The 15831-nt window shown below is 44.3% G+C and overlaps 1 protein-coding gene across 1 annotated transcript in view; it reads left to right on the top strand.

Moving 5' to 3' along the window:
* dpt (dermatopontin) overlaps positions 1-2960 on the top strand; it is a 33884-nt gene extending 30924 nt beyond the window's left edge. The window contains exon 4 of the mRNA XM_080203806.1: positions 816-2960. Within this exon, the coding sequence (XP_080059932.1) occupies positions 816-882 (67 nt within the window). The 3' untranslated portion in view covers positions 883-2960. The remainder of the gene's footprint in view (positions 1-815) is intronic.
* The last annotated feature ends 12871 nt before the right edge of the window (positions 2961-15831 follow it).

Genomic DNA, 15831 nt, shown 5'->3' with positions numbered 1-15831 from the left:
AGAGATAGAGTGGTCAGGACAAAATTGTTTCCCTTGGTGGAGAATTCTAAAACCAGGGGCCATAGATTCAAGATAAGTGGCAAAGTTAAAGGTAAAGTTTATTTATCAGTCACAAGTAGCCTTATGTTAACACTGCAATTAAGTTACTATGTAACTCCCCTAGTCACCACACTCCAGCACCTCTATAGGCCACTGCACCTAACCAGCACATCTTTCAGACTGCGGGAGGAAACCAGAGCACCCACACAGACATGGGGAGAACATGCAAACTCCATACAGACAATGACTCAAGCTGGGAATTGAACCCGGGTCCCTGGCGCTGTGAGACAGCAGTGCTAATCACTGTGTCACAGTGCTGCCTCTAGGTATAGGTATAGACAGTAGGTATAGAGGGGACATGAGGGAGAACTCTTTTATAAAAAGGGTGGAGAGTGTCTGGAATTCGCTGCCTGACTTGGTACCTGGATCTGTATTTTAAGTACTGTAAGCTACAGGGCTTTGGGCCATGTGGAGGAAGGTGGAATTACAGAGGGCACCTGGGTGTCTTCAGGTTGCCATGGACAAGATGGGCTGAATAGCCTTCTTCTGTGCTGCAACTTTTATATAGTTCTATGGTTCTATTTGCTTGGAGGTAAACAGAAAATAAATCTGGCATTCACAGCATTGGGAGATCAAACTAAGTTAATTGATCCTATAATATTAATTGCCTACACAATAATGTTTAACCAGTTACTTTCTTCACTATTATAAATGTTCTTTTCCTTTAATAAAACAGTATCACAACTCTACTAACTTTTTACTTTTTACATTTTCAGGGACCGTAAGTGGAAATATGTAATCTGCAGGATGACAGATTTTGACTGTGCTTACGACAACCTGTAGGAGTCACAAGTTGAACCTTGAAACTGACTCAAAGGATATGTTTAGCTGAGATGTCTCCTGTTAGAAATAATCTTTTTTGCTCTGTAAACAATACATAGTTTATTTAAAATACAAAGTGCAGAATGTATGAGAAGAACCACGATAAAATACAATAATTTCTGGCATGAGCCTCGTTGGCAAGTGATTAAAAGCAAATTACTGCAGATACTGGAATTTGAAACAAAAACAAAAAATGCTGGAAATTTTCAGCAGGTCTGGCAGTACCTGCGGAGACAGAACAGAGCTCTTCGAAGAGTCATCCAGAAACATTAGCTCTGTTCTCTCTTCACAGATGCTGTCAAACCTGCTGACATTTTCTAGCATTTTCTGTTTTTGTTAGCAAGTGATTGTTGTTCGAACATGGTCATCCTTTAACTAGAAAATAAAGGGGAGGTTTTCCTAGCATACTGTTTAAGAGCACACTGAATATTGAAGAATCAGGCAGGTTAAAGCATTCATCTGCAAAGGAATCCAACCAATTCTCCATTACTTTAATGAAAGAAAATGTGGCAGGTAGTTTTACAAATGCATAATCCAACCCTCCAATTTGTTATGCCCAAGCAATACAATGTAGCTGGTGCAAGCATAGGAATATCTCCCCTCGTACATAGACATCTACAATTTTACTGATTTAAAGGGTCAGAGTTTTGTTTAATGGGTCATTATGGTTATTAGTTTCTTGTTGAAACCAGACATTTATTTTGTGAATAAACTGCCTGCATGAACCATTCAGTTAATGGTCTTGAACGACAAACTCAGTGTAATCTATCCAATAATGTTATCTTTTTAGATTTTAAACAATGTTATGCGCCTTTGATATCTCCTGAAAAAGGATAAGGAAACATTATCATTCCTCGTCACTGTCCCAAAGATAAATCAAACTCAAATACACATCTATATTCTCAGCCTTGACCTTGAAAACTCAGCTTTGATAAGGATGCATCAAGACCGCATAGCTGACGTTGCATAAAAATAACCTCACTGAAACTGCTGTTGCTTTTAGCTGCAGTTTAGTGTAAGCTAAGACTTACCTCCTCAGTGAAACAATAATTTTCCCTTTTAATTGGACTGTCCAAACATTTGAGCAGGGCAGGTCCACATGCCACAAGTTAGCTGCATATGAAGGCACAAAATCCGAAACTCTCGAAGATGTCTGTGACATTAGTAATAAACCTATTGACACATTTGTGTGGAATTTCTCTCCAGTGATTTTAAAGATAGATAATCTAAAAATTGAATTAACCTCTGCAGAAATATAATGAGCAAAAGAAATTTCTACAGACTTATTATACTAATGTCATGTTGCACAATATCATCCAAAATTATAATAGGAATCAAAACTGAATCCAATTTATAATATGGGAAGAATTATATCATCGTTGGCATAGCCAATGGTTTGTTAGATTTTTTTTGGTGACTTTTTTAACATAAACACATTTTTAATCAAAGGATTTGCATAGCTAGCTTAAGCCTTGCTCAAGAAACTCAGTGGCCTTAAATTACAGTTGTGGTCAAGGCAGAATCCCAGTGGAATTTCAGAACAGGGACAAAAAATGGAGTGGAAACTGGTTTTGTTGGGTTTCCACACCATTGAGTGTGATTTACTGACAGCGGGGCTGTGAATAGAACTTGCCCTCTTTAAGTAAAGGGAAAGACCCTGTAAGAATTCTGCCCAGTCTGCGTTTAGAGCTGCCATTCTGGAATAGGATCCAGGGCGCTGGGCATGGATGCACTTCTGGAGGGTCTTGTTACACTTCAGTCTGCAGAGAAGGCCAAAGGGAAGTTCAAACCCAATAGATTCTACTTCTGTCCTCTTAGAATTCACAATGTGATGTTAGCAGCTTGTTCCACATGAATTATATGCACCCACCAGCAGCAGCAAATATATATATAGTAGTTACTCATGTAGTATTCTCATTTAAGTGAATGTTTAAATGAACAAGAAAATTACAACTTTGTTAAAACTTTTTGATTGCTTTAGTTCATATGTATCCTATAGTTCTCTGAAGTTTGCTTTATTCTGCTTAATTAAATAAAATTAAAGGTATTTGTTTCTTAGTGTACATTCATTCTTTTCTCAGAAAAGGAACACAAATTATATAGGATATGTGAGGTCTCATCACCATGACCCACTCGTTATTACAATAATCTTCCGGTTATGCATTCATTACTGGGGTGGGTTTGGAATTAAACCTTTTGCCAAGTAATTACATCCATCTGTTTGAATAGACAACCAGTCGCCAAACGTTTATAAAAGAGGTATATGTTCAGCCTACAAATTAAATATTTTGTTGTTTTTTGTTAATATGATGAGCAATAGAATTACGCAGTGTTGCCACCAAATTATACCATACTCATTTCAGCATAAATAATTAAGTAATGTTCCAAATTCACCATGTTCCAGGATCGATAGAACCTCACAAAAAGCAAACATAATTTACAGGACATGACAACAGAAACAACACAAAAACAACAGCAGCCAAAGTTGTTTAACTGCCTCTATCTCCTGCAAATAGATAGTGCAGATCCAAATTTATTTCACTAAACTTTGATCCTGGAAGCAAAACTATAATAGTTTTCTTCTAAATGCTGAAACACTGATAATGCTTTTTCCCAAAAGCATATTAAACAAATGCTAGGGCAAGTTTTAAGAAAGTTGCAAGCTAGATGATGTACCTGAAACCAAACCCTCCAGGCCCGGAGCTGCTTGAGGTCATCTTCCAAAGTCATCAGCAGTCTTTGCACTTCCACCTCCTATGCTGCAGCCTCAGAGGAGCTAAAGGAAAGCTAACGTCACCCAGAAGACAAGCACTAAAGGAATGCACCAATGGCAATCTCTTTTCACTTTGCATGCACTATTTATTGAGCCAGTTCATAAACTAATATTTAAATTTGCATTTGGTGACAATTTTTATATCTGCGATGAACCGAGGGAGGAACCAATACACGCTCTCATAAGGAAGATGATGTGATAGTCAATGAGTAAAGCTAAGGATTGTTAGGTGTAGGGTTTTTGATATCACTTCTGAATATCCTGATCATGTAATCTGTGAAAAATGTTGAGCACCCTCCTTTTGTTAATCTATGGCAAGAGAAAAATCAGATGAATGTATGTTTTATTGTAAAGCTGCTTTCCTCAGACAGCAGTGCATTGCAAACTGCAAGATGTTATTGTGGGCAGAATTTTATGAGATGTTTTCTAAGTGTCCAGTAGTGTAAAAACAGGCGAGTTGCTGATCCATTTTTGGGTACGTTTTCATGCCCAATTTTATGCATTCAGTTTTTGAAAATGTGGATTAGGCTGTTTCTAGCTGTGAAAAGCAATGGGTGGGGCATACTTCGCCAGACAGCCAACAGCTCAGATTGGAGCCACAAACAATGCCTGCCCAGAAAAACCAGGAAAAAAAAGCTCCTCTGCCAGTATTCCCACCCCGGGCCAGATACACCCCTCTTCCCCAAAGACATTGGAGATCCCTACCATTACTGATCTCCTGAATCCCCTCCTGCTTACTCCCCACTCCCCCCCTCAACCCCATCGTATAGTCCCCTCATCTCTTCCCTGGCCCTAGTGGCTGACTGACACAACCATCTCTCTCACCTGCCCCCAATTATCACAAAGTTACAGCCACCCCCCTGCATCAGCATGCAACAAGTGCTGACCTCGCTTCCCCTCCAAAGTAATAAAGTAAACTGCATTAACTCACTGGAATGCTCTAACAGGTGCAAGACTTGCCCAAACAGTCTGCAGTTGATCTGCCCCAACAAGTGATAGTTCCTTAAAAATCTATACGCAGGCAGTGTAGAAAGATGGTCTTGAGGAAGACAGCCCCCCCCGCCCCTCGATATTCCAATGTTGATCTTTCAGGCTGCTGGAGGCAGTGAAGGTAAGCCAGGACACCCTTTTCCCCCCAGCAGGACGCCACTCAGAGGAAGGGATGGAAACACAGCTTGGGAGGTGGTGGCAGCACACGTTAGTGCCAGGAGAACTGGGAAACAATGCCACAAGAAACTGAATGACCTCATTCAGACAGCAAGGGAGAGTGTTTTACCTCACCCAGCATCTTTCCCCTAAATGACCACCAGATCCCCCACCCCCAGCACCCTGCATGCTTTCAGCCTGTGATCCGCAACACCTCCCTTCTCCCACCCAAGAGTATCACAACCCTTGCCCTCTGAGGGTCACCCTCTGAAACCCTGCGGGACTCATGCTATCAGATGAGTGTCCATAATTGCTGAGAGAGGACGAAGACAGGGGATGGTGTGCCTGAGATCCGGGTCCTCACTCTCTTTGAGGAGTGGGCACTGGAGCTTGTGGGAGAGGAGGGCATGTGGACCATTAGCGACAGCATGGTAGGGGTGGAGCATAGAAGTGAGAACATGTCAATCTTCCACTTGTTGGAAAAATCTCAAGTAAGTTGCATGCAGCCCAGATTCCTCTCCCTCCCTTGCACTTAACTTGTATCCTGTGTTGCAAGAAGGGACTTTGACACACCTGGGCCATCTGGCATCATGGCCCCACTGCTGATCTCACTCATCCCACCCCAACAGCTCGGAAGACTCATCTGAGGAAGCAGTTGAAGGCACCTCCAAGACCGGCATCAGTTTTGCATCAACTTCCACCTCTCAACTCACCATCCCAGAGACTCCCACGTTGGTGGGTCAAGTTAGTGGCGAGGCATCTGGGTCACTCTCTGGTGCACACTACACATCTGCTGATGTACATCAGGTGGAGGAGGGAATGTTCAAGGCCTCTGGGAACTGGGGGCAAGTACTCAGCTGGCCAAAGGCTACATGCTGGGCCTCTGCGATCACTTCTCCCTCGGCTGCTGGCAATATAGCAACAGAGCTAGGGAATGCAGGAGGGGCTGACAACAACACTGGACCAACTGCGAGGCTGTAGGGTGGAGACGGAAGCTTTCAGGTGGACCAGCTATTGCCTGTCTTGAGTGATTCCCAGGCCAACACTGCAAGAGTGACGTCCGCAGTGGAAAGCCTGGGGCAGGAAATCCTCACCATGAGTGGCAGGCTCCAAGTATTGACTGAGTCACAGCAAGCTATGGCACAGTCCCAGAGGGCCATGGCCGAGTCACAGCTGGCCACAGCTGAGGGTCTCAACAGGCTTCTCGAGATTCAGCAAAAATGGCTGAGAAGCTCGAGAGCGTGTAGGAGGCTCAGCAGGACAGTGCCAAGACACAGCGGGCTATGGCTGCAGTGTTTGAGAAAGTGGCCCTCTCACAGAAGGTCATGGCTGAGAGGCTGCGGATCTTGCTGATGACCCAGCGGGACAGTGTCGAGATACAGTGGTCTATAAGAGGAACCTTTGAGAATGTAGTCCAGAGTGTCATGACTGAGGGGCTGCAGAGCATGGCCCAGTCTCAGAGGGCGCTTGCTGCTGCCATTGATAGATGGCCCCCGGCTCAGAGGGTCATTACAAAGCGCTCAACCACCATGGTCCTCTAGGACTGGCAGGGCCAGGTGACCCGGAATTTCTGGAGCTCACTGCAGAAGCAGCGTCATCCCATGGAGTGACCCAGGGGCCCACAGGAACCCCAAGAGAGGAAAAAGGTCTCGTGCCCATACCAGGACCTTTCAGCCAGGAGACTGTGGCTGTGGCTACACCTTCTGACTCCCCCCTTCCTGACAGCGGGGCATCTCATGGGCAGAGAGATTAAGAGGGTGTGGTGAATACGTTCCTGGAACCTGGAAGCTGGCCAGGGCCCTCAAGGTCCAGGCCAGAGTGGACCTGGCACCTGATCTGCATTTTGAGGAGCCCGATGCACCACTCCACTATTGAACTGGTGGCAATGTGGGCCTCATTATATCTGGTTTCCGAATCAGTCTCAGGCCTTCACACAGGCGTCATGAGCTAAGTCTGAAGGGTGTACCCCATGTCCCCCACGAGCCATCCCTGCACCCTGGGCTTCTCCTCAAAGACCTCTGGGACATCAGAACTCCTCAGTTTAAAGTTGTCATGCATGCTGCCAGGGTGTCTGATATTCAGCTGATAGTCACACATCAATTGCACATTTATTGAGTGGAAGCCCTTTCTGCTCATGAACCTTCCTGGATTCTTCTTCTGGCCCTTGATTGCGACGTGGGTGCAGTCTATAGCCCCTTACACATCTGGCATTCATGTGATGAACATGATTTCTGCAGCCTGGGCATCCTATTGGAGTCTGGTCCAGGTCAAATTTAATATAATGGCCAGCCCAGGCAAACAGGGCATCCGTAATCTCCTTGACACACTTTTGGACGAATGAATGGGAAATGCCACAGTCTGGAAGGACTCAGTGGCGTAGAAGTTTAAGGCGGCTATCACCATCACAGTCACTGGGAATGGGTGCCTCCCCCCACCATGCCTTGAGATGCCAGGTCCTGCAACAAATGGCACATGCGCCTTTTGGAGCTGGAACCATTGACGGCATGTGAAATCTGACAGTTGCTCAAAGGACATTTGCGTGTAGAACTGCCATCCCTATAGCCCCCCACTATCCTAGCAACACACACTCCCCATACCACTCCATACAGACCCCCAGCAACACACACTCAATATATAACACCTACAGATGCCCAGCACACATACTTCCCACAACCCCTCACAGACCCGCAGCAACACACACTCCCCATACTCCACCACAGTACTCCAGCAACACACAACCCCCCCACAACCCCTCACAGACCCACAGCAACACACACTCCCCATACCCCTCAAAGACCCCCAGCAATACACACTCCCCACACTCCCTCACAGACCCACAGCATCACATACTCCCCATACACCCCACAGTTCCCCAGCAACACACACTCCCCATATCCCCCCACATACCCCAGCAACACACAGCACCCACAATCCCTCACAGATCCCCACCACCACAAACTCCCCATACTCCTCCACAGACCCCCAGTAACACACACTCAATATACCCCCTCCCCCTGCACAGACCCACAGCATCACACACTTCCCATACTCCTCACAAGCCCCCAGCAACACACACTCCTCAGAACACCCCACAAACCCCCAGTGACTCACACTCCCCGCACCACCCCCCCCTCCCCCCCACAGGCCCCACAGCCTCACACACTCCCCATACCGCCCCACAGACACCCAGCATCACACACTCCCCATACCCCTCCACAGATCCCCAGCACACAGGCTCCTCATACCCCTCACAGACCCCTAGCAATACATACCCCACACTCCCCCACAGACCCACAGCCTCACACACTCCCCATACCCTTCACAGATCCCAGTGACACACATCTCTACAACCTACCACAAACCCGCAGCAACACATTCCCCATATCCACCCACGACCCACAGCCTCACACATTCCACATACTCCATCACAGACCCCCAGCATCACACACCTCATACCCCCCTGCCTTTGACTCCCAGCAACTCACACTCCTATACCCTTCCCACAGACCCTCAGCACCACACATTCCCTATATCCCCTATAGACCCCCAGCAACAAACATTCCCCATATCCCCTCTCCGCACATCTCCAGCAACACACACTCCCTACATCCCCTACAGACCCCCAGCACCACACATTCCCCATAGCCCCCCATCACAGGCCCCCAGCTACAAACACTCCCCATACCCCCCCATAGACTCCCAGCATCACACACACCCCATGCCCCCATAGACTCCCAGCAACACACACTCCCCATACCCATCACAGACCCCCAGCAACACACACTCCCCATATCCCCCCAAAGACCTCCACAAAGCCTCCACAGTTCCCAAAATAGGAATACCACCCCCCTTCATTCCCTCCCCCCTCACAAACAGGCACCCATAACCCATGCAGTAGTGGTCACAGACAGTGCTGCTTGAAAAGTCTGAGGCCAAAGAGCTGCCAGTTCAGTGAGTTTCCAGCCCACCCCCTACCTGCAAACAATGCTTGCCGCTGTCTATACTGGGACGTGGAGTCAGCACCAAGACTTGAGGTCAGCTCTGAGCTGGGTCCATGCTGAAGTCTGAGATTGGACCTCATGAGCAACAACAGCGCCTGCCCCCCCCCCTCCCCCCCATACATTTGGAGGCTCTCCTCAACCCAAAATGCAACATGGCTGCCAGGAAATAATCCCCTCTGAACAGCAGGAGCTGTTTAAACGCTTGATCAGTGAGCGTGAGCAAGGGGGTAAGAGACTTATCTCCTCGTTCACCCTCACTGATCAAGCATCTGAATCCAACTTTGATAATGGAGATGTTTTCCTGACCGAACCAGCTGCAGTGAACAAGATGGTTAAGGCAAGTGAGCTGGGGAGTGAAGCTCGCTAATGACCTTATGATGAATGCAAACCAACACGTAAATTGACATTTCACCTGTTTTGGGTGGGCTCCTTTTCGCATCAATGTTTTTTTCTTGTTAAAATGGGAATGGGCATTAAAACAGGCACCATTCCCACTAATCGCATCACACCCAATTTTAACACATTTTCCTATCTCAAAATGGGTGTGACGTGGTCACAAAATTGCCTCTTATATCTCCAACAGCAGCCTGAATTAAGAATCATTCTCATCTTGACAGCTCCAGGCAATGGTAACTTTGCCCTGCTTTGTGGCTGCAGCTATTGATGTAGTAGATTGATTTCTGTCACAATCTCTCTTTTTTAAATTGAAGACATCTCATGAACTGGTTGTTGCTGAATTTGAGGCCTAAGAATTGTCCCCTGAAGACCCATTGCAGGTGGCCTCCGACTAAATGCCTTACTCCTTTTACTCCTCCTCCTCTTCTGGCAGTTTGACCCGCTTTGGATAAGCCTTCCTTCATTTTCCCAGTCATGTCAGGAAACCATTTTTTCAGCACAATATTTAAATGACATGAAAGTGCTGCATATCTAGGCAGATGTACAGTATCTACACCCTGTAGAGTATCTATTTTAATAAGTATAGGAAACTTCCAAAAATGCATAACATTGAACCAGCAGCCAGCCAAAGACATATTTCAGCAATTAACCTGTAAGCACTTTGTGATCCCTTTAAATAGAGCTGGTAGGGGATCCTTCATATCATTTAACAATGTTTTCACCTGTACAAGGTTAAAACAGAGCACAAGTTGAAGTGTGATGTTGAAAAATGGCAGTCATGATTTCAAATCAGCACACTCATTCATGCCATCATATCCCTGCTCTGCATGTTGCCAGCATAGCTGCAGGCATCTATATCAAAATAATATCTTATGCATTTCTATCAGAGATTATCAAGTATCAGTTGTTCCACTTTTGAGTTTAGCTGGCCATATAGCACCCAAAAACAAGTACAACAAAACCCAATTTAGACCCCCATTTGCCATGTTGGGGTGACAGAAGAATGGACTTGTAATATAATGACTTGCAAAGTCATTATACTACAAGTCCATGTTCTGTGGAAAACAGAACATGATTGATATGTTACTGTGGAAAGATATCAACATAGATGATACGGAATTTGTATGGGTTGAGTCAAGAAACAACAAGGGGCAAAAAACATTGGTGGGGGTGGTATACAGAACCATACCGTACTGGTAATGTTGAGAAAAGCATTAGACAGGAAATCAGTGATGCATGTGTTCAAGGAACATCTGTGATTATGGGCAACTTTAATCTGCATTTAGATTGGGAGAGTCAAATTAGTCACAGTACAACGGAGGAGGAATTTCTGGAGTGCATATGGAATGATTTTCTGGAGCAATACGTTGAGGAACCAACAAGGGAGCAGGCCATTTTGCAATGAGAAAGGATTAGTTGGCAATCTAGTTGTGAGAGAACGCTTGGGGATAAGTGACCATAATATGGTAGCATTGATTGTCAAGATGGATAGTGACGTAGTTCATTCTGAAACCAGGATCCTGAATCTCAATAAAGGCAATGATGATGGTATGAGGCATGAATTGGGAAACACTACTGAAAGGAAAGACACTGGACAGGTAATGGCAGGCATTTAAAAATGGTTTGGCACGAGAGTAGTAAGGAAATTGTGGCTAAACCATAGCTTACAAGAGAAATTAGAGATTGTATCAGATCCAAGGAAGAAGCATAAAATTTGGCAAGAAAAACAATAGGTCTGAAGATTGGGAGCAGTTTAAAATTCAGCAAAGGAGGACCAAGCGATTGATTAAGAAGGGAACAATATAGTATGAAAGTAAGCGAGTGGGGAACATAAAAACTGACTGTAAAACTTCTATAGATATGTAAAGAGAAACAGATTGAAAAAATGAATGCAAGCCCCTTATAGTCAGAAACAGGAAAATTCATAACAGGGAATAAAGAAAGGGCTGAGGAATTACATTTGTACTTTGCTTCTATGACTCTGGATTAACTCCTACACATTGGAGGGTAGCTAATGTAAGCCTGCTATTTAAAAAGAGAGGTAGAGAGAAAACAGGGAACTATAGACCACTGAGCCTAATGTTGGTTCTGGGGAAGTTGCTAGAGTCAATTATCAAGAACTTCATAAACATTTAGAAGGCAATGGTATAATCAGACAAAGTAAGGCATGGATTTACAAAAGGGAAATCATGCTTAATGAATTTTTTGGATTTTTTTGAGAATGTAACTAATAGAGTTGACTGAGGAGAACCAGTGGATGTGGTTTACTTAGACTTTCAGAAGGCTTTCAACAAGGTCTCACGTAACGGACTACTATGCAAAGTTAACACAGTGGGATTTCAGGTAATGCCTTGAGATGGATAGAAAGCTGGTTGGCAGATAGGAAGCAAAGTGTTGGCATAAATGGCTCTTTTTCTGATTGGCAGTCAGTGGCTAAGGGGGGTTCCAGAAGGATTCTGTGCTAGGACCCCAACTGTTCACATTATATACTAATGATTTGGAAGAGGGAACTGAATGTATTATCTCCAAATTTGCAGATGCTTCAAAGTTGGGTGGGAGAGAGAACTGCGAAGAGGATTCAAGGATGCTTTAGTGTGATTTGGACAGGCTGAGTGTGTGGGCATCTGCGTGGCAGATGCAGTATAATGTGAATAAATGTGAGGTTATCTACTTTGGTGGCAATACTAGGAAGACATTATTGGGGCAGTTGAATATTCAACAAGACCTTGGAGTCCTTGTGTATCAGTTGCTGAAAGAAAGCATGCAGTTACAGCAGGCAGTAAAGAAAACAAATGGTATGTTGTCCTTCATAGTGAGAAAGTTTAATTATATGGATATATACTGCAATTGAATAGGGCATTGGTGAGGCCACACCAGGAATATTGTGTGCAGTTTTGGTGTCTTTATCTGAGGAAGAACGTTGTTGCTATAGAGGGAGTATAGCTAAGTTTACCAGGCTGATTCCTGGGATGGCAGGTCTGTAGTATGAGGAGAGACTAAGTTGGTTAGGGTTATATTCACTGGAGTTTATTCGAAGAGTGGGAGGGGATCTCATAGAAAATTCTAAACTTCTAACAGGGTTAGACAGGGTAGATTCAGAAAAAATGTTCTCAATGGCAGGAGAGTCTAGGGGTCATTGTTTAAGGATAAGAGGTAAATATTTTAGAACTGAGGTGAGGAGAAATTTCTTCACCCAGAGGGTGGCGAATGTGTAGAATTCACTACCACAGAATGTATTTGATGCCAAAACCTTGTCTGATTTCAACAAGAAATTAGATATAGTTCTTGGGGCTAAAAGGATCAAGGGATATGGGACGAAGGCGGGGGGGGGGGTGGGGGGGGGGGCATCAGGATATTGAATTTGATGATCAGACATGATCAAGATGAATGGTGGAGCAGGCTCGAAGGGCCATTTGGACTACTCTTGCTTCTAATTTCTATGTTACTATGTCAATTGGCAAAATGGTGTAAACATGAAATAAAGGAGACATAGGACTGGATTTTCACTATGTTGGTATGGTTTGGAATCCTTTTGAAAATGGTATGTCCCAATTCTGGAATTCCTGGCTCCATTCCTGGCCTGTGCAATTGGCAAGAATGCATTGCAAGGATGTGGATTGGTTGGGATCAAAAGCCTGCACCTTGCACTTCTGACCAAGCTGGTTGCATTGTGGGGATAGGCATAGATCTCCACAATTGGAACAGGTTTTTAAGGAGACATGGTTTTCAGCTCCTCAGAGTCTGCATGAGACCTTTTAAAAGGTAAGTTCAAAAAGTCCTCCTCATGCCTCCCCCATGCCAAATTAATTCCCCCACCACCCGCCTCCTATGGCCTCTCATGCCTCGATGTAAAACTATTGTGCTTCCATGCTCATTTATCCACTATGCAAAAGCAATGAACAGTGACAATAGGATATGTAAAAAAAAGTCATTTATTATTTTTCTCTGTGTTTAAAAAAAACACCCCTTCACATCAATACAACAACAGTGTCAATCATTCGGATCCTTTAAAGTACCAGTAACAGAAATTTCAAGCACTTTAAACCTCTTAAACTTGCTTTTATAAACCTTTTGTAATTCACAGCAGAGATCAGAGACCCAAATCTGACAATCAAGCAATGTTTTCTCCGAATCCAGGTGTTTCATCAGAAAATGGATATATGGACTCTGAAAAGGTCACTTAATGAGACTTGGAAAATAGGGCTGGGGTGAGTTGCTGGAGGAGCATAGCTTGGCATGAGGGGGACCTTTTGAACTTACCTTTTAAAAGTTCTCTTTATGAAGTCTATAGTTCTTGACACCTCTGAGATGCTGGGGACCATGACTCCGTGGTGCAATTCCAAAAATATTGCTGAGGATTAGGGCATGATTGTCCCAGCAATGGAACTGGCCAGGTTGGAGTGACTTTGCCTATCTCAAATCTCTTTCCCGGATCAGCTGACTCAATTGCAGCCAACACCCACTTCCTGGCAACGAGGATCCTGCCTTTGCAGACACATTTTTCCAAGATGGGAAGGCTGAATTGGGAACTTTTCCTACTCTTGCTTCCTACCTTAAAGATCAAAGACCAGGCCGTAATGAGTAAAATCAAAGAAATTAAAATTCATGACTGAAGAGCTAAAAGGTTGGGGAACATGCTACAGGGTGATTGGAAAGAATGAAAAACCAGCAGGTTCTCATGGCTTCAAAAGATAAAAGGAAATAAAATCCATATCTGAAAATATCACCTTGTATGTTCTCTTCCATTAAATGCTTGCTCAGTGTTTCCAGCATTTTCGTAGTATATAATTTGCATTTGGCAGAATAAAACATTAACATATGGCAATTATTCTGTGGCCTGGTGATTAAAACAGTGATTGTTGCTGAAATCATGAGCACTGGAAGCTTGTCTCTACTTCACTCCATTTTAGTGTGTGAGCCTCATCAATCAATAGGCCATTACAGCCAAGATTGATCTTGTCTTTGTACTTTCCAACAAATTAACTGATAATGGGTAGGAGTGGGAATCTTACTTGCTTTCCTCTATCCAGCAAAAGCACTGAAGCCAATTTTTGGATCTCTATTACCATGACAACTGAGAATACACATCAGGGACCGAAACTTGGCTAATCCCAGACGGGTATGGTGTAATACCTGCGAGCAGACAGAATATTAACTCACTGGAATGTCAGGTCAACTTTTACATTTGTACATGGCACTTCATCATTGCCTTCATTATGTCAACTTAGGCTTTGGCTGACTAAGGAAAAGAGTATTTCAGGACCAAGATCTCAAATTTGAGGTGAAGGTTATGATTTACTGGGTAGCAGTGATCCTCGTCCTTGTATGCTTCATAGACTTGGATGGCCTACAGCAAGAATCTCAAGGCACTGAAGAGCTACCATCAGTGGTGCCTTCATAAGATTCTCCAAATTCAATGGCAAGAAAGAAGGTCCAACAGCAGCATCCTCTCCTGTGCCAACATCCCAGCATCAAGGTGCTCATCACTGAAAATCAGCTCTGCTGGGTGGGGTATGTTACTCCTATGCTGTCATGAGACTCCCAAAACAACTTATCTACTTGGAACTTGTTTGCGGCAGGAGACCCCCAAGAGGACAGCAGATGCACTTTAGGGATGTTCCCAAAGCATCCCAGAAGAAGTCAGACATCCCTGAAAACTCCTGGCAGCTCCTGGTTTATGACCAATCAAAATGGAGAAAGTCCATTTGGAAAGGCACTGAACACATCAAAAGACTTTGTCAGGAATATGCAGAGGTGAAGTCAAGCCACTAGAGAGAGCATACAAACTTCCAAACACCTCATCTGTCTGATTCTTCAAGCACTAGCTTCCCCACATATGGCAGAGTCTCTAACTGCACATTGGACATATGACCATCTCAGAACCCACCGAACCTAGGGTGGAAGCAACTCATTCTCGATTGCAAGAAACTGCCTAAGAAAAAGAGAACACAATATTTATATAATCTGCATAAAAACAGAATATGAATCAAATTTTCTAATACACTGAATTTTCAGAGGAGTTTTTAAGTGGTTATATTTTTACCTCACATTAAAATCTAAGCATTATACCTATAACATGGCAATTATTAATTTTTGATGATAATCACACTGCTGTAAGCACCTTCAACTGTAAGGGAGTTGGAACTAACCACAGTGCTGTATCTTGGAGCTGTGTTGCAGTCCATCACAACTCCAGCACACTCAACGCTCACTTGGATAGGTACTGGTGCAACTCAAGCAGCTTCGCCACACATGGGACAACGCAGATGGCTTAATCAGTGCTCCTCTACTGGATGCATTATTTATCCCTCACCACTGGTACACTACAGCTACAGTAGGTACTATTTGCAGGAAGCACTGTAGCAAGTTACTAAGTTTACTTAACAGCACCTCTCAGCCCTGCAATTTCTACCTGAAGGAAGGACAATGGCAGTAAATATGTGGGAGCAGCATCACCTCCAAAAGGCATACCATCCTGACTGGGATATGCATTATCATTTCTTCACCATCACTGAAACTCCTTACATAACAATATAATGGGTGTACGATGTCCACAAGGACTACAGTAAGTCAGGGTCCATCACTGCCTTCTCG

Source organism: Carcharhinus amblyrhynchos, chromosome 15, assembly GCF_965287045.1.
Source record: "Carcharhinus amblyrhynchos chromosome 15, sCarAmb.v2.hapA, whole genome shotgun sequence".
NCBI classification, from domain to species: domain Eukaryota; kingdom Metazoa; phylum Chordata; class Chondrichthyes; order Carcharhiniformes; family Carcharhinidae; genus Carcharhinus; species Carcharhinus amblyrhynchos.
The sequence above is the reverse complement of the archived record's forward strand: the minus strand, read 5'-3'. Positions and strand labels throughout refer to the sequence as shown.